Source organism: Eleutherodactylus coqui, chromosome 3, assembly GCF_035609145.1.
Source record: "Eleutherodactylus coqui strain aEleCoq1 chromosome 3, aEleCoq1.hap1, whole genome shotgun sequence".
In the NCBI taxonomy this organism is placed as follows: Eukaryota; Metazoa; Chordata; class Amphibia; order Anura; family Eleutherodactylidae; genus Eleutherodactylus; species Eleutherodactylus coqui.
This window is the reverse complement of record NC_089839.1, coordinates 142,064,341-142,084,097: the sequence shown is the minus strand read 5'-3', so window position 1 is coordinate 142,084,097 and position 19,757 is coordinate 142,064,341. Positions and strand designations below refer to the sequence as shown.

General features: G+C 42.0%; 1 protein-coding gene across 2 annotated transcripts in view; it reads right to left on the bottom strand.

Annotated features, from left to right (window-relative positions):
• The window catches only part of LUC7L2 (LUC7 like 2, pre-mRNA splicing factor), a 78,335-nt gene that overhangs the window by 43,584 nt on the left and 14,994 nt on the right, over window positions 1-19,757 (bottom strand). For both annotated transcript variants that reach the window (XM_066596205.1, XM_066596204.1), the window contains 2 exons: window positions 19,329-19,423; window positions 14,550-14,648 (listed from right to left, as the gene is read on the bottom strand). In XM_066596205.1, coding sequence (XP_066452302.1) covers window positions 14,550-14,648; window positions 19,329-19,423 — 194 coding nt within the window. The remainder of the gene's footprint in view (window positions 1-14,549; window positions 14,649-19,328; window positions 19,424-19,757) is intronic.

Genomic DNA, 19,757 nt, shown 5'->3' with positions numbered 1-19,757 from the left:
AGAAGTAACAATGTGGCCTTTGGAGCAGCCTGTTGACTTCTGAGTGAGGTGTTTACAATTGCATGGGAGAAGTGTGTCCCCCTAGGTGGCAACCATGTAGAGAAGGACTAATAACTGTGCCAGGTTTCGTTGCTCTCAATCCACAAGAAGTGGGTTAGGGAAAATCTTTAACGAACTCCCCTTGTAACTCTTATCCTAATTAACTCTCACTAGCATCACCACCTCCTCTCAAGGAAAAGCAGTTAGGACAGTGGATTTTAACTTGGAGCCAAGTGCTTTCCTGTAGTGCCATACTTCAGGTCACTACATAGTTTACGTTAACGTCTGTACCCCCAAATCAGAAGCCTGTGGGCACTGGAGAACTACACAGTGAATTTGTTTGAAAATAAAAGGAAGACAAACCACGCTAAAGAAAGACTAAACTGGGTACAGGGCTGTCACTTCTGTAGTGTCTGCAGTGTTTTAGATCCTTATATTGAATATTTCATGTGCTGTTTATTGCAGTGGTTTAAAGACACTTTAACCAATCAAATATTGTCTCCTTCAATGGCAATGTTTTTGTCATTTCCTGCTTAAGTAGTATATTTTATGTATTACCATTAAAAAGGTCTTAAAATGGACTCTGCCTAATAAAAGTTCTCTCTCTCAGGACATTTTTCAGGAGACCAAGCAAATCAAACTTCTTAAGTGGGAATGACTGTATGAATATTTAGGTTTATTTTATTTTTATATATCCACCTAATATTTTATACGGGATTAGAAATGTTCTACTTTAAAATACTCTTATTTATATGATTCATCATGATCTCTAATACTTATCCCTCATTACTGCAATCATTCATTTTTCATCCATTTACCCCCATGTAATGGAAATTATTTGATTGTAAGGTATTATAATAATTATATGAATTTAAAATGCACAATGAGAGACACCATTGAAATATACCAGGAGAAGTTACTTCACAAACTAGGGACATATGTCTGGATGAGATAAGAATATCAAGAAGCTTCCACGTGTTAGCTGAAGGGGCCCTAGGAATATCAAGATACTAAGGGAGGGGTTGACGCCTCACACTAAGACTAGAGAATAATGTTCATAAACTTGAAATATGTGGATATGTGTATATGTACATGTGTATGTGTGTGTGTGTATATATATATATATATATATATATATATATATATATATATGTGCACGTGTATCTTTGTGTGCCTATATGTATGTAGATGCGAGTATATAAGTAATATTTAAAATTACGCCAGAGTCATATGAAAAGGACTACACAAAATGGCCGACCACATGCTTTGCTAAAGTACAGGGAATACATATGTGTTGATAAGATAAGAACTTTGAGCTACTTGGGCCCCTCAGCACTCCGTCAAGAGGTTATTCACTGCTGACTTGGAAGATTCTGGAAGGTATGCAAATGAAGGATTAGAATGCATCCAGTGAATGCCATGAAATGTCTGAGAAGTAACCAATCAGAGGTCAGATTGAGAATTGTACAAAGAACTATGATATTTCTTGTATTAATGAGATGTAGCCAATGGACACGAAGAAGGGTTAAGTTGACCTATGACAAATGTTGGATTGGAAACTAACCAATAAACTGCATAGTTAATTGTCCAATGATGTTGCGACACCCCATTGTAAGGGGACTATAAATAAAGATGCCCGCATTCTCCACCAAAAATGTTGCGGCAAAAATATATGGCCGTCTAGGGAAAGCGGAGTGTACCTTGTGAATGACGTCATATGACGTACTGAACTCTAGGTGTGGGCAGCCCTACTGCACGGGTCACCTGGACTTCAGTCACAGGGTACAGTCTGCTGTCCCTCATCAGGCCATCGCCGTAGCATGGGTCATATGACGTCATTCACAAGGTACACTCCGCTTTCCCTAGACGGCCATATATTTTTGCCGCAACACCCATGATTCATCAATTTAATTTTTTCTGATGTAATTTCCCCTCCTCCTTTTTACTTTTATGTATTGTTCTATAGGTTCCTAATATTCTGTTTTTATTTACTTTTAACCCCTTAGTGACGGAGCTTTTTTCCATTTTTGTTTTTTCCTACTCCCTTTTAAAAAATCGTAGCTCCTTTATTTATCACTCGAAGTCGCTGTATTAGGGCGCCTACCCACTGGCGTTTTTTTTCCTGCGATGCTAAATTGCGTTTTTTCTGAAGAGCAATTAGTATAGAATGTGTTCTTGTCCATTGGGGGTTTTTTTTCCGGTCCGTTGCAATTTTTAACATAGGAACTGTCAGTTGCATAGGTCTCCTTATTTTTCTCTTAATGCACCCATGATTGTCAATGGAAATTAATGAAAAACGCCGCGAAAAAGCCGCGGAAAACGCGTTTTTCACGCACGAAAATCGGCAACGCCAGTGGGTAGGGGCCCTAAGGGCTCGTTTTTTGCGGGATGAGTTGTATTTTTCAATGGCACTATTTATTGTACCATATAATTTACTGAAAAACTTTTAAAAAATTCTTAGCGGAGAGAAATGGAAAAAAAACGACATTCCACCATCTTTCGGTGCGTCCTGTTTCTACAGCACACAAATTGCAACAAAAACGACCTGATATTTTTATTCTATGGGTCAGTACGATTGCTACGATATCAAACTTGTATAGTATTTTTTGCTGTAGTACTTTTATTTATTTATTTTTTTTAAGATATTTAATTTTTTTCAATTATTTTCTGCGGTCATTTTGTGCGCACAATACCTTTTTTATTTTTCCGTCGACGTAGTTGAACAAGAGCTCATTTTTTGCGGGATGTGCTGAAGTTTCCGATAGTATCAATTTGGAATACATACGACTTTTTGATCGCTTTTTATTGCGTTTTTTCTGGGAGACAGGATAACTAAAAAAGTGTATTTCTGGCGCTCTTTATTTTTTTTTCAGACGACGTTCACCGTGCGGGAAAAATAATGCACTACTTTGATAGATCGGACTTTTACGGACGTGGCGATATCAAATACATATTTTTATTTTATGATTTAGATTTTTTAATAATGGATATGGCAAAAGGGGGGTGATTTAAACTTTTATAACTTTTTTTTAACAATTAAAAAAAAAAACTTTATAGATTTTTTTTTACATTACTTTGAAGTCCCCCTGGGGGACTTTAACATGCGATGCTTTGATCGCTCCTGCAGTATGACGTAATGCTATAGCATTATGTCATACTGCTTTTTTACAGGCAGTCTTTCAAGCCACCCTGTGTGGATGGCTTGATAGGCAGTCTGCTAAGGCAGCCCTGGGGCCATTCATTAGGCCCCCGGCTGCCATGACACCTGCACGGCTCCCCCGATCTCACCGCGGGGGACCCCCGAACAGCGTTCGGGGCATTTAAAGGGTTAATAGCCGCGAACGGCCGAGCGCAGCTATTGCCCGCGGGTGTCAGCTGTAATAAACAGCTGATGCCCGCGCTGTATGGGGGGAGATAGCGCCGCTACCTCCCTCCATACACGTCCTGCAACAGCAGGACGTAGTTTTACGATAGGGCTGTCACTAAGGGGTTAAATGACTTTACAGCACTATACATAGGAGTATATTCCTTTGTATGTACTTGTACATGTATATTACCTTATATTTCATTTATTATGCTTTACTGGATAATACTTAAGCCATGAGACCAATATACATTGTGTTGAACACTCACAACTTTATTTGTAAGGTGCGCAAAAACATCCCCTCTGTTCCTTGGGGGGTTCATGTACCCGCTAGCAGGAAACAGGGGCTTTGGATCACTTCAGCTAGATCTCACTCGCCTGCCCAGCGAGCTCTTGAATGAGGGAAATTTCGAAAATTTGCCGTCACGTCAATTACCAGCCCCGTGGTATCTGTATGCACAATCGCTGGCAGCAGCCATTTTCTTCCAACCCGCCGCCACGTGATCCTCAATGGAAGCCATCTTCTTTCGGTCTCATGTGACCTGATTCAGGGATCCAAGGATTCAGCTATCTTGATTCAGGGGGAAAAAAACAAACAAACAAAAAAAAACAAAAACGCACCAATTGAACATGTTCCACCCACTCCCTCCCTCATATTCAATAAATAGCTGTGTACTGGAGGGTTTATATAAACTGTTGGGCTGTGTCAGAAAAGCTAAAGTTAATAATGAATTGAAGCTTGCAAAAGAGGCCAAAATCAAGAAAAAAGGATTTGGGGGGTATGCCAAAAGCAAATGAAAAGTCAAAGATGCTTACAGAATGAAAATGCCGAATTGGTTAAGAATGATGTCGAGAAGGCCAAACTTTTAAATTCCTATTTTGTATCCGTTTTCTCTCAGAAAGTAGATGGAACATCCACTGATCTTCCCTGTGCTATTGGGGGAATAAAAGAATGCTGGCTATCTATAAAGCAGAGAGATGGTGAGGGAACACTTAGCTAACGTAAATGAATTCAAGTCTCAAGGTCCAGGTGAATGGCATCCTAGGATACTAAAGGAAGCAGCGGAGGTAATAGCTGAACCAGTCGCCATAATCTTTGAAAATTCCTGGAGAACAGATGTTGTCAGCATCTTCAAAAAAAGGGAAGAAGGTGAACCCAGGAAACTACAGGCCTGTGAGCCTGACTTTTATTCCGGGAAAGTTTTTTTTTTTTTTTTTTAACTCGTTTCATTGAAAATAGAGTAGCATAAGGAACATAGTCAGACGGGTGCAGCACTGAAATAATACATATCACTGTATAATTAGATTGATAGGGAAGTTCAGTCACCCTTACACATCAGAAACAAAAATTCATTCTTTAAAATCTGATCAGCTACACAAGCCAAATCCTAGAGGCCACAGGTCCCGTTCCAGAACGTGTATTCACTAGGGAGTACGCCTAAGCTCCAGAATAGATGAAGACATTAATTGTGGAGAATATAAAGCGAGGGGGGGGGGACAAAAAAAACAACAAAAAAACCACACCATAGTCCCCACACTTTATCAAATTTCCCAAGACACTTACGTCCCTTGTAGACTATATTATTATATGGCACCACCAAATTGACCAGCTTTCTCCACATTGAGAGTGAGCGCTTCTTACGATCCATCCGCCGCAGTGCAATCGTTTTTCTAGCAAGGAACAATGATTCACTCAGAAAAATTTTAATATGGTGTTGCCAGCTTTCTTCACCTACTATTCCAAATAGGAAAATCTCTGGGCTCGGTGGAACAGGGGCTCCCACAAGTTCAGAGAGGAAACCTGTGACCTTCCCAAAAACTTTCATTAATGGGGCACTTCCGCATATACCAAAAATCGAAATACTCGCAAGAACACCTAATGCAGTTTGTAGATTTGTATTTTATACAATCCTGCTGGAGTGAGATAACACTGGTACCCTATATATAGCTGGATCATTTTATTATTGGCTGCAGGGGATACATATAGAGAAGATTCCAAAAGCTCTTGGAACGTATCCTCGGTTAGTGTCGGTATCAGGGTTCTCCATTTTAATAGGGCAGAGGGTATATCTCGAGAGGCTCGTATTGAGATAAGGTGGGAGTACAGTGCCGATATAAGGCTCGGAGAACAAAGGATACCTATTAAGGAGTAATGAGAAATAGTAGGTCTGGGTGGTGGGAACAGCACCTGCAACGAGTGTCTAACCTGGAGAAATCTATAGAAATGGGAATGGGAGCGGGAGCAGCTCATATTTATTCTATAACTGCTCAAATGAGGACAGGGTGTTCTGTCGATAGAGGTCTGCCAGGGTCCGTATGTCATATTGTTCCCAAACCTGGGCGTCCTCCAATCGGAGCACTTCCGGGAGCCCAGGATTACACCAAAGAAGAGTGTCAGCTATTATGTTCATTAAACGTCCAATTGACCTGGCCTGCCGCCAGACTTGAGAGGCTAACCTATGAATTGGTAACACTTTGTTAGAATAGAAGGAGATTCCAGCAGGGACCACGGTCTAGGGATTTTTAGGTAATGTACCAGATGTGCCTCAGAGTTGGGGAGGGGTCATCAGTTAGCCAGCTTTTTTTCTTAAGTGAATTAGCTGACTGGCCACGTAGTAAAGGAACAAATCTGGCAGGGCAGCACCTGCATCCTGTTTCAGCCTCTGAAGCGTTAAGATTCGTTGTTTGGGGCGGGAATTTCACCATACAACGAAAGACATCAGGGACTGCATGAATTTAGAAAATCGAGTCGGGATATGTACCGACACATGCTGCATAATATATAGGCACTTCGGTATTACTATCAGCCGCATATTTTAAACTTAGACTTGCATGGATCTATTAAGCGGTATACATTTAGCTCTAGAGACCTTCCCACATCATTGGTTATCTGTATCCCCCAAGTATTTAAACTGATTGGAGATCTGGAGGCCGCAGAGAGTCGATATCTCCCAAACGACTCCCACCAGAAAGAGCCATCAGGGCTGATTAATCCCAGTTGATTTGAAGGCCAGAAAAAAAATCAACAAATATATTTATGAGATTTATCATGTGGGGGGAGGGTTGCTTTAGGGTCCGCCTAGAAAAGCAAGAGATCTTCGGCATATAAAGCCATCCAATTTTCCCTGTTCCCCACCGCGACACCCCTGTATAGCTGGGTTTCTTGTAGCATCATAGCTAGCGGCTCAATGGCCAGAGCAAATAGTATGGGGGAATAGGTGACACCCCTGTCTAGTTCCTCTATGTAGTTGGAAACCGGGAGAGCAAGACCCATTAATGGAAACAGCTGCTGGGGGGGGGGGGGGTCTCATCGAAACCAGATTTCTGTACAATCTGAAAAAGAAAGGACCATTCAATTGAATCAAATGCCTTCGCCACATCTAAGGAGGCCAAAGCCAAGTTCTCTCCGTCGGACGCCCCACCCTGCGTCACCACTTATGCCCTCCGTAAAGTATCTCTGGTGGATTTCCCGGGCATAAACCCTGTTTGATCCGGGTGGATTAAGTCCAGTATTATGGTATTGAGACGGTTAGCCTGCATTTTAGTCAGAAGTTTGTAATCCGTATTAAGTAGGGAAATCGGCCTGTAGAAACCACAGTCTAGGGGGATCTTTATCCGGTCTTAGAATAAGTACTATTGTTGCTTCGTAAAAGGATGGAGGGAGAGCTCCCCTCTCATAGGCCGCATTATATGTGGCAAGTAATGAGGGGAGTAAACACCAGATAGAGAGGGCAGACTCTTAACAGGGTCGCAACACTTAGGTTACCAGTTCTTCAATTTAAACTCGAACTCCTGGGGTTCCAGGTCAACAACTGGGCAATCTTGGGAGTCGCTCTAACCAGGTCTCAGCCTCTGCAGGTATAAAGAAGATGGTGCGGTCGCCATGTATGACACGCAGGTGGGCAGGATACATCATGGGATACTGCAAAGCAGCTTCTCGCAGCCGGCGCTTGACGTTGACAAAGGATGCCCTTTTTTTTTGAAGAGTGGCCGAGAAATCGGGAAAGACGGAGACAGTGGTGTTGTTGAATTTAAGCATCCCTTCATGTCTAGCAGCTTGTAGGGCGGCGTTTCTATCCTTGCTAGCATCGGCCATGGCGGGGCTCACGCAGGTAGGGGCCGAGATGAAACTTTATGTGCCTGTTTAATGGCAAAGGATGGAAAGAAGTCTGCCTCTGAAAGAAGGTCTTTCAGCCACCCCTCAGCCTGCCCTGGCAGACCTAAAATTCGAAGATTAATTCTTTTCAGTCTGTTCTCAAGGTCATCATCCTGTTGAGACCATAGACCGGCCATCTTCTCCAGTTCGGTCAATTTATCTGGTATTGGAGTTAGGGTATCTTCCACCTGAGAGATGTGGGCCTCAGCCTTTCCAACCCACTCCCTAAAGGTTTTGCATATCCTGTCGCAGGAGGCCCACGTCAATTTTAACTTCCTCAATTTTGCCTGTTAATGAAGTAGTTAAGCATTTAATGGCATCCAACAGTTGGGCCGTAACTTACCGTAGTGTAGGCTCCAAGTCAGTAGGCAAAGGTGGGCTAGAGCCCGACACTAAGGGTGGTTGTTTCATTGGGTCAGAGGGTGTGTGACTAACATCATCAGGTTGTTCGTGAGCGAATTCACGCAGCTGCTTTGATATTGGTATATTGGATTTGCAGCTTATTTTAGAGGTTTTACGGCTCCCCCACTGGCAGGGCACTGGTGTCAATATGATTGTGGTCAGCAGGGGGTCACCCACTCCACTGGGGTTCGCTATAAGCATACAGAGTTCTTTTTAGTAGAAAGTATCACTGTCTCTAGCTGGGTTGTGGCTGCTAGGAGTAGTATAGTAACTATCTCCAGTTGTGCTGTGGCTACTAGGAGTAGTAGTAGTAGTAGAGTAACTATCTCCAGCTGTGGTGTGGCCATTAGTAGTAGTTAAGTGTCCCCTATCTCCAGCTGTGATGTGGCCGCTAGCAGTAGTAGTGTGACCATCTCCAGCTGTGATGTGGCCGCTAGCAGTAAAGTGTCCCTTATCTCCAGCTGTGATGTGTCCTCTACGAGTAGTAGTAGAGCAACTATCTCCAGCTGTGAAGCGTCTGCTAGGAGTGGTAGTAGTAAGGCAACTATATCCAGCTGTGATGGGGCCGCTAGGAGGAGGAGGAGGAGGAGGAGGAGGAGTAAAGGGCCATTTACACGAAGCGATGATTGCTCAAAAATCGCTCAAACGACAGTTTGAGTGACAGCTTTGAGCAATCATTTTGCATAAATTATTAAGTAGTTACTCAGCTACTTAATAGCTTATTAATATGCAAATGAAGCCTTTAGCTGAATGCAGTTATTAGCTGGAGGGCTCTTATCCGCATTCAGCTCCTTTGTTCTCCGATTGGTTAAATAGCTGAAACAATGCTTTCAGCACTAACCACAGAGAACTCAGCGTGCGGTCCTGATAAGACCGCAGGATGATTTTTAGGCTGGCTTGAATTTAATGCTCAACTAGCAGTGCACAAAAAGTGCATGATAGCTGCGCGTTTTGACACAATTATCGCTCAAACAATCACTTTTGAGCGATTATCGCTCTGTGTAAATAGGCCTTAACTCTATATCTTACTGGGAAAGATCTTTGAACTAATTATGAAACAGCATGTATGCAAGATGACTTGGATGAGAATGGAGTAATTAACCAGAGCCAGCATGGGGTTTTTAACAAACAAGTCAAGCCAGACGAATCTAATTTCCTTCTATGACAGAATCACTGACGGGGTTGATCAGGGAAATGCGGTGGATATAGTATATCTTGACTTTAGTAAACCATCTGACGAAGTGTATTAAACCATACTTATTGAAAAAAAAAAAGACTAAATATGGGATTGACAAGGTAACTGTTAGGTGGATTCACAACTGGCTGAGTGATCGTACTCAAAGAGTGGTCATAAATGGCTGCACATCCAGTCGAAGAATGTATCAAGTAGCGTACCCTTGATGGGAAACTGATCAAATTTGCCGACGAGACAAAACTAGGTGGGATAGCTAACACTTTGGAAGAGAGAGAGTATTCAAAAATATCTATAAAAGCTTGAACAGTGGGCGGGGATAAACAGTATGGTATTTAACAAGGAGAAATGCAAAGTCCTACATCTGGGCAAGAAAAATTTTAAAAAGAAGCACCTACAGAATGGGAGGGATTGGGCTAAGCAGCAGCACATGTGAAAAAGACTTGGGTATACTAATAGATCATAGACTGAACATAAGTCAACAGTGTGATGCAGTAGCCAAAAAGGCAAACACAATTCTGGGATGTATTAAGAGAAGCATAGAGTCTAGATAATGTGAGGTAATTATCCCCTTCTACACTTCCTTAGTCAGACCTCATCTGGAATACTGTGTCCAGTTCTAGGCACCCAACTTTAATAAAAGACATAGACAAACTGAAGCAAGTTCAGATAAGAGTTACAAAGATGGTTAGTGGTCTGGAAATCATGGTTAAAAGATCGGGGAATGTTTAGCTTGCAAAAAAGAAGGCTGAGGAGGAGACTTAATAGCTGTCTACAAATATCTGAAGGGTTGTCACAGTGCAGAGGGATCAGCCCTATTCTCATTTGCACAAGGAAAGACTCGATGCAATGGGATGAAACTGAAAGGGAGGAGACACAAATTAGATATTAGAAAAAAAACTTTCTAACAGTGAAGGTGATGAATGAGTGGAACAGGTTACCACAGGAGGTGGCGAGTTCTCCTAAATGGAAGTGTTCAAACAAAGGCTGGACAAATATCTGTCTGCGATGATTTAGTGAATCCTGCACTGAGCAGGTGGTTGGACCAGATGACCCTGGAGGTCCCTTCCATGATACTATGACTTACTACCCTATGGTACTTGAAAAAACGAGGCTTTTGACCTCCGAAACATGTTGTACTTTCTCAACCTCCTTCATTATGTTTATTTTATATTGACTTGCATATAAAATAAAAGTCTCGAAATGAAGTTTCGCCCAGTGTCCGCCTGGAAAATTCTTCTTATAAAAGCATAGTTGGATAGTTAAGTCAACCAGCTGGCTTGCTCTCTCCTCTGAAGTAACCTGCTTTACTTAAAAAATGCTACTGGCACCAATTTGCAGCGCAGGAAATGTTTTTACATTTATTTCATATTTATGACCGAGGTCTTGTACCTTGGGTTATTCCGGTGACGCTCTTCCTGAACAGTACAAGGATTAAGTGCGTGTAGCAGTTCTCACTGTAGGCACACCCAGACACGTAGTGTGGGAGCCTGGCGTACAGACAGGCTACCCAACACCGGACGAGTCTACTTATTCTTACTCTGTTTTTAACCAAGAACGATAAAATACTTGGAGCATGGCAGTACTGGTCTTTATTTCGAGAAAAAAGATGGAATAAAAAGCTGTCAAAAGATTATATGTTCCAAAAAATTGGATAAATGAAATCAAGAGTTCATCCCGCATAAAACAAACCCTAGTACAGCTCTGTCGATGGAAAAATAAAAATTTTCTAACTGATTATGTAGCGACACAAAAGCAAATATATTTTTAAAAAATTTTAAGAAGTGTTTGTGTACTAAAAGACCAAAAAACACCATATAAACTTGGTGTCACTGGAATTGTGCTGACCCACAGAACAAGGTTATCACATTTACTTTGCACATTGAACATTGTAAAAATGAAATCCAAAAAACAAAATGGCAGAATTTACAAAAAAAAGAAAATAAGAAAAAGTTACAGTACATTATATGTGCCCTAAAATGATGCCATTAAAAATATAATTTGTCTGGCCAAAAACAAACCCTCATACGGCTGTGCAAACAGAAAAATGAAAAAGTTATGGCTCCTCGAATGCAACAATAAAGAAAATGAGTTGGTCATTAAAGGGGTTGTCCCGTGCCGAAACGGGGGTTTTTTTTTTTTCAACCCCCCCCCCGTTCGCCGCGAGACAACCCCGATGCAGGGGTTAAAAAAGAGCACCGGAGAGCGGTTACCTGAATCCCCGCGCTCCGGTGACTTCTTACTTACCTGATGAAGATGGCCGCGGGGATCTTCTCACTCGGTGGACCGCAGGGCTTCTGTGTGGTCCATTGCCGATTCCAGCCTCCTGATTGGCTGGAATCGGCACGTGACGGGGCGGAGCTACACGGAGTCGGCATCCAGCACGAGCAGCCCCATTGAAAAAAGAAGAAGAAGACCGGGACTGCGCAAGCGCGGCTAATTTGGCCATTAGACGGCGAAAATTAGTCGGCTCCATGGAAACGAGGACGCCAGCAACGGAACAGGTAAGTGAAAAACTTTTTATAACTTCTGTATGGCTCATAATTAATGCACAATGTACATTACAAAGTGCATTAATATGGCCATACAGAACTGTATAGACCCACTTGCTGCCGCGGGACAATCCCTTTAAGGCGGAAACAGGCAACATCACTAAGGGGTTCATTGCTATGAATTATTTGAATGTGTGATTTTATTTTTGAATCTATTGTCTTTGTTCATAGAATGTATTCTGGTAATAGATTTGTTTATTAAATTATTTTATGGCTAATAGAAATTAATTACCAATTGATATGACAAGTTTTTTTTTTTTAGTTTGTGATAGCAATGCATTTTCTTGTTTCCTCTCATTAGTTCCTTTTGATTTGATTTTTTTGCATCTTTTTAATATATTCTTGTATTGTATATAGTAGCTACCTTGTTTCTTTGTGTTCATTCTATGAATGGGCTCAATACTACTTATATAAATGGATGACATATGTTCCACTTAATGGCGTCCAACGCTCAAGGACCTCCCGTGTCTTTTTGTGTTAAATATCCCATCCCTTATCTGCTCTGTAGTGTTCTGATGAAAGCTCCGATTCGGCACAGAAACGGGTCACGATGATAAATTACTACTTCAATATGGATCTGGTTCCTTTTGGTGCAGCACCATTCATGTCTCCTTAACTGTGCTTTTTGATGCGGTCTGAGGTTGGCGGGTCCATTACCACCCGAGTGGCTGCAGCTGCCTATTGGCTTTCACACGTGCAGCCATCAACGAAACCAGATCTGGTGAAAGCTGTACTATATTCAATTATATCAATTTTCAGTGTGAATGTTTCCTACATTATGGAGCACTTTCTTTTTTTATTATAGCTCATCACTGAATAGAATTACCCAATGGACTCAAGAGCATACAAAAAGCAGGGAATTAAAGAGGAATTCCCATCTGAAACTTTTATGGCACCTTCACAGGATATGTCAAAAAAGTCCAATAGGTACTGGTTTTATTCCACCTTGACGTGGCTGTATATTGTGGCCGGGATCAGAGAACAGCCAAGAAAGCATATTACAAAATGTACATAATTTCCACAGAACACAAGGGGAATGAAGCAAAGCATTGTTGCCTAGCCTCACTCGGCTTTGTTTTCCTGACTTCTCATTTCTAGCAGTGTTTCCACAGTAGCCATGTTTGGCCCAGATGGGACCACCTTTCAAAATACAAGTTACACTGAATCTTTTCCTAAAACCTATATAAAATCAATCTTCTTGGCTCCTCCTGCTCTACAACTTGCTGCCTGCAGATCAGACACCATGCTCAACCCCTTTACAGCCATGTTGTTAAGATGCATGCTTGCTCAGGGCGATCCAGCTCTCGAAACCCCTGCCTAATCTTGCCAGAGCAAGCCGCAGCTAGCCTGACATTTCCTGCTTGCTGCAGGAGAAAAGTAGTACTACAAGATGGCCATTCACATGAATGGACATCCTATTACAGTTGGTCTGCCAGGATGGGTGCCGCTTTTACGGAACAGCGTGAGGGTCTTGAGCAGGGGACCCTTCTCTAACATGCATATATCTCTGCATGATTCTGTAATACGCGATGAAGAGAATCAATAAAAATTCACCGATTTTCATTGACCCATTCACACTTAGATTTTTTTTTTTATTGCAGATGATATGCTCGTAAAAAACGCAGCATGTTCTATTTTACTGCATATTGTGCGAGCTAGAGCCCTATTGTTCTCTATGGGCGCGGAATGATCTTCTCTACTGGTGGTCTGTCGCGGGCATCCCGAGTCCAGTCATCCTACGTGCCCATATACATCCACTGGTCCCAACACCGAACGTCCCAGGTGGGGGACAATTCATCGATACGACCATCAAGCTGCTCACATTCCAATAATGCGCCCCTCTCAGACTTTGGTAAAAGGGTGAAATCTCTTCTCTGCATCGTAGAGGCGTCTAGTGGTCCACAAGGTCTACAAAAGCTGAGGAAGAGGTCAATACACACAAGGAGCCTCTGACAGCCTTTTATAGGCCAAGGGGGTGGAACCACTTTTAGGGCCTCAGGTGGCCATTCATCTAATCATACCACAAATCTCATCATTTGCATATCTGCTTGAGACGTAACTGCATGCCGAGTTCTGCAACAAAGCGACAACTTCTTCTAGGAGTGCATTCCCCCCCCCCCCCAACAAAGAGTGTACATGGCAGCCCAGGCTGCCTTCCCCAGGCCCTGTGCTGCCATAACACACAAACTATCTTCTTGGGGACTGGCAGTTCATGTGACAGAGGGTGCTCATCTATGCAATCACTCTTCTGCAATGCTGCAAAAACACATTAGAAATAGTCACCTGAGTGGCCATCATAAAAACATTGTATGGCAGTCTTCAACAGGGTTTCCGAAGAAAAAAAAAATTATATATTTTGTTTTACCTATTCAGTGACTTCAGTTGTCCAACTCTGCTCTGGTCCCTGCAGTGGTGACATGCCGTTAATCGCTCGCTATCCACTGATCTCAGCAGGCATCTGCACATGAATGTTATGTTGCTGCTGTCGATACCAGTGATTGGCAAGTGGTCATTTGGGTGATGAATGGCACAAGCCTCTTGCAGGATTGAACCAGTGGCACTGGAAAAGGGAGGCCATTCAAAAGTATGACTTTTTTCTTTTCCACCTTTATATGCTCCCTGCCTTTTGTAAATCCATAAAAAACCCATCTAAAAGGTAAATCTTTCTTCTTCATTGCACCCCATGCAAGGGGAATTTTCTAGCTGACCAGCATGTAATAATTTGCTTACCTGTTTCTCATTATAATCAGTGGAAAGTAAAAGGTAAACCATTCACTGCTGTCTAAAAACCAATATGGACAAAATATTCAGAATTTGTTAAATTAACAAAAAACAAAAACTTACATCAAGTTCAAAGAAGAAATCTTGCTGCTTAGATGCAATCTCATAATCTGCTCTTAATGCCAAGTCATGTACTTTCAAACATTCTCCAAGATCCATTCTCTGCAGAGAGAAAGAAAAAATCATTATAGACAGAATGTGAGCTCAAACTATTAAATATGTACGACTACATCAGGGTTTCTCAACTTCAGTCCCCAGGGACCTCCAACAGGTCATGTTTTCAGGATATTCTATGGTAAGAACACCTGTGGCAATGTCTGAGGCACCGGCAATAATTACATCACCTGTGCAACACTGAGGAAATCCTGAAAACATGACCTGTTGTCCCTGGGGACTGGAGTTGGGAAACACTGGTTTACATGACGACTACTTAAAGGTTGTGGAAAGATAAGAGCTTCTCTGTAATAGTAGTTTTCTCTGCTCGGCGAACAGAGGCGGCGGCTAGGGAAGGAGCTGGGAAACAACCCATCAGTTTACTCTGAATTCAACAACATTTCAGTCCTCCAGTGTGGAGTGACTTAGAAAACAATGCAAAAGAAATCAAATCAGAAATGTTTAATCAAAAAAAAACGTTACAAAAAAAAAATCTTAATTTCCAAACACACATTTTTGTAAAGCAAAGAGAACAAAAAGTTATTCACTGTCTTTAAAGGCTATGTACATCAAGTAGAGTGCCAAACAGCATGTAATATTGGAAAAATGACATCATCGCTATGCATATCCTGCAGAAATGGTGTATTTTCAACTAAATATATGCAGCAATTTACTTAGCTAGCAGTGTGGACAAAAATATTAGGAGAGACCAAAACAATTGCTGCATAGATTTCAGTTTTATTTCCTTTGAAAATTAATCTACTTGTACCAATTTGTTCAGGCAATGTAAGGTTTTTTTTTGTGCCTTTGAAAAAACATAAGCTTTATGGGAAAGAAAAAAAATTACAACACACACGTGTGATATTTTTAGCTAAAACCAGAAGTGGACTGAAAAGGATTTGAGAAATGTGAAAAGGAAGGTCTTATGATACTTCCTGCTGGATCCACTTTTGGCTTTGGCTCATCAAAACCGCAGTACCTTTCTTCCAAAAACCATTGTGTGTGAAACCACCCTTATGCAGCTCATTTCTAAACAGATATAATATTACTTCATTGCGTCTTGGTGACATTAACCCCTCTGTAGTTTTGGACAAACTGTTTTTTCTGCAATAGGGGGGTGGGGAAACCATCAGCAACATAAAAGATCTGTGATTCTTCTGCATTTTTGCTGTCACAGAAGAGGGGGTGACATGTAATTTTGTTCATGTTATCATCTACACCACCTCCGCCTCCCATCAATCAGAGAGCATATATGGGTTTTTTTCCCCTAGAGAATGAAATGATTTACTCATCTAATCACTCCTTCACACCGTTTAATCCCACAGATGCCGCAGTCATTGCTGACCCATCTAAAAGTTTACTTTTCTTAATTAGATTAAAAAATGGTCTTTTTACCCCCCCCCCCCCCCTTACAAGGCTTTAAATATTAAAAGATTAAAAACCCCTACACATTATTGATATTGCCCCATTTATAATAGCCTGTGCTATAAAATATTACATCAAGAACAAAAAAAAAAAACAAATGAAAAAAATATATAATCTACAAAGTAGCCATTTTCTGATTATATTGCTTCTCTTACACAGGATTATATGTATATTATATATACACATATACATATACACCAATACTAGTTGTCTCACAAAAAAAAAAAAAAAACAGGCCTGATACAGCTCTGTCGAAAGAAAAAGAAAAATGCTTGTCCAGAAATAGTGTGGCGCCACATATTTTTTTTAGATTGTTTCTATTGCACAAAAGTGATAAAAACACAAAGCCTCTATAAATTTGCTTTAGTCATAATAGTATAACTCGTGTAATTAAGGGGACCTTTTATACCTCACTGTGAATACCATAAAAATAAAAATCTCAAAAAACAAATACATAAGTAAATAAATAACTGGTGAAATAGCTTCTTCCCATTCCCCCCCCCCCTGCAAAAAAATTGTTATTCAGTACATTATAATTTACCAGAAATTGGTTCCTATAAAAACTATAACTCTCCCTGCAAAATACAACATGTCATACGGCTTCATTGACATAAAATAAATACACAAAAGGGGATACGATTTAGTAGCTCTTGAGGCTAAAATTAGTTATGTCACAAAGGTGTTAAAAATGCATTTAAGATAATAGAGCAAATACATTTACATGAGACATTCAAAATCTACAATAAAAAAGGGGGGCATTTTTGGGACGGTTTTTCCAATTTTAACAGGACTTTGGGGAGTTAAGGTAAACTTATTTCCTGCTGTCAGCTTCAAGGTGTAATATGAATAAAGGAGAAATGAAAGGCCCCAAAAGTTAGGCATTTTGCTTTAACAAGTTGCAAGAACGTATGTTCATTTGTAGCTCTGTGGTCTATGGAGTCACCAGTGACTAAAGCACATAATCTTGGATTCACCAACAAATTGTACGCTGGATTGTTTGAATGAACTATCTTCATACCAAACTAGAGACAGAAGTTTACGAATAAAGTTATTAAAAACACAACGCCAATACAGTGGCGAATCATTGGGCATAAACTACACACACAGTTTAAGTTGTTGGTTGTCTCCCATTACAAAGGCTTCAGTAAAATGTTTAAACAACAATGACTGGCCAAAACTGTGCACTTCAGCTAAGTGATGAAATGTACTGCCACCTTAAGAGCTCAGTAATGTAATCTTAATAGGATTTTCTAACAGAATATTTAACTTGTTTGGCATTAATAGTTTATACTGTTGGACAAAGTTCTCATCTGTTACTTGTGTAGAAAGCAAAATATAACTCCTATATATTTCGTAAATCTACTTTACGGGTCCTAAAAGATGGCCACTTCAGGGTTAAATAAACATTAGCTTTTCCCCTGGATCAACAATGGGGGGGTGGAAAAGGGCTGAACTAGATGGACATTGTTGGTATTATTGTATCTTAACGCCACTAGGAAGTCCTGGTGGAGTCAATCTTGACAGGGGCCGACAACCCTCTGTACCTCATTGGCTGCAGACAACGGTCCCCTGCAGGTCCTGGCTGCCCACTATTCTTGAGCTGTTGCTGCAGGTGGCGCAGATGGAAGTGTCCCTGGAGGTGCTGTAATAATGCTTGGCCCTACACCGCTGCTGTTCCCGGTGTGCGTTGCTGGCAGGGCACTATTTCACCAGTATGGGCTCCCTTCTGTCCCGGCTCTCAAGGAAGCTCGCCCCCCCTTTCCCCGCGGGGTGAAAGTTCATCAGATCTGGAGCTTGGAATCCCCCTGGCGGCAAGATGTTCCAAAGCCCTGGCCCCTGCAATCTTGCCTTTCACCCCTGGGAGCGCCTTACCCGCCACCGGAAGAGATTCCCCACTACCCTCCCCCATTAATGAGCGCTGCCTCAGATTAATGTCACCCTCAGTATGGGCTCCCTTCTGTCCCGGCTCTCAAGGAAGCTCGCCCCCCCTTTCCCCGCGGGGTGAAAGTTCATCAGATCTGGAGCTTGGAATCCCCCTGGCGGCAAGATGTTCCAAAGCCCTGGCCCCTGCAATCTTGCCTTTCACCCCTGGGAGCGCCTTACCCGCCACCGGAAGAGATTCCCCACTACCCTCCCCCATTAATGAGCGCTGCCTCAGATTAATGTCACCCTCAGTGTGTGCAGCGGAGGACCACTGCACTTCAGCGGAGGACTGGAGGAGCACTGACCCTGATCGCCGACATCTCAGCTGTGACGGCAGGAGCGCTGAAATAGATTGCCGATAGGAGGAAGGGTAGTAGTATGCACTGCGGAGGTCCGGAGGGGGTGGGGGGGGGGGGTGTGCTTACTGTGAGCAGCAGAGGCCTTGGGGGGGGGGGGGGGGGGGCTCACTGTGAGCAGCGAAGGTCCGGAGGAGTGGAGCACAGCAAGTGCTCTGGCACAACAGTAAGAAGGAGTGGAGTGTGAGCTTATGGACAAAGTCTTGAACATAATCTCGCTGCTGAGACAGAAATTGGAAACATTGCCATGAGCATCAGTGGGGAACTTACATCACGGACTACAGTATTGTACAGAGCGCCGAGGACCTGCAAGTAAGCAATGCCGTCAGCCAATCAGCTACAGGGGGCGTCACCCCCTGTCAATCTTGGCTCCACCAGGACTTCCTGGTGGCATCAAGATACACCAATACCAGATGGCTGCTTATGGAGGGGCATGTGACCTGGAATGCCATTCAGCATTCTTTAAAGCGACATGTTGCGCATCAAAATCTAGCACAGCTGCAGTGAGACAGACCAAAATGACATTCCAGGTCACATGGCCCGCCATATTATTGATGGAGGCAGTCATACCGAAGAACAGGACAGAAATTAGAATTCAAGTATATTAGTAAGTGCCTACATTCATATTAAAAAATGCCTCATTTTGATTTAACCCTGAAGTGGCCAGCCCTTTCAGGTTGGCAGATTCCCTGTTTGAGACTCAATTTCCTGAAATAAGTTCCCAAGCAATCAGAACATTAAATGGCCAATATAATTGAAAATTAGCTAGAAAGTCTCTCCTCAGCATGACCAACGTAAACACCTCAAGTTGCCGCTAGGTAATAATTTCACTCCAACAGCAGCGAGGAGCTTCCTGATGGAAATTACAATCAAACCCTTGTTAGACTATTTATATATACAGCACAGACTTTTTTTTTATAAACAAGCCACTGGCAGACAGTCACGTTGTGTAAAGAACTAAATAAACCCAAATAAATTAACATACCGTTCCAGAGAGTATATCATGGGGACAGCAATTGAGCAGGTGACTTTTGCACACTCTTTCGTCACTAAACTTGATCCGCTGTCTTGTTGAATCCCCTGAAAAAGACAACCCATAATCTCATATTAAAGATCCGGAAGACTGTATTGTGGACCATAGCATCAGCCTAACCTGACAAAGCTGACTATCCACTAAAAGGTCAAGAAATGCCATCATAGGCTGTTTAATGGCTGAAAACAAATCTAAAAGTCAAGTTTCAGGAGAGAACATTTATCAGCACTATCTAATATTGTTCTTTCAATCCGTTTGCAGGTTCTGAAACAATCGATGTGGTCATATTACATATGATGGATAAAGAAGTTTTAAAATTTGAAGTTAAAAGGCACGAGTGCATTGGCTCAGAGCTCGGGATTTACTGAATAGAACGGATGG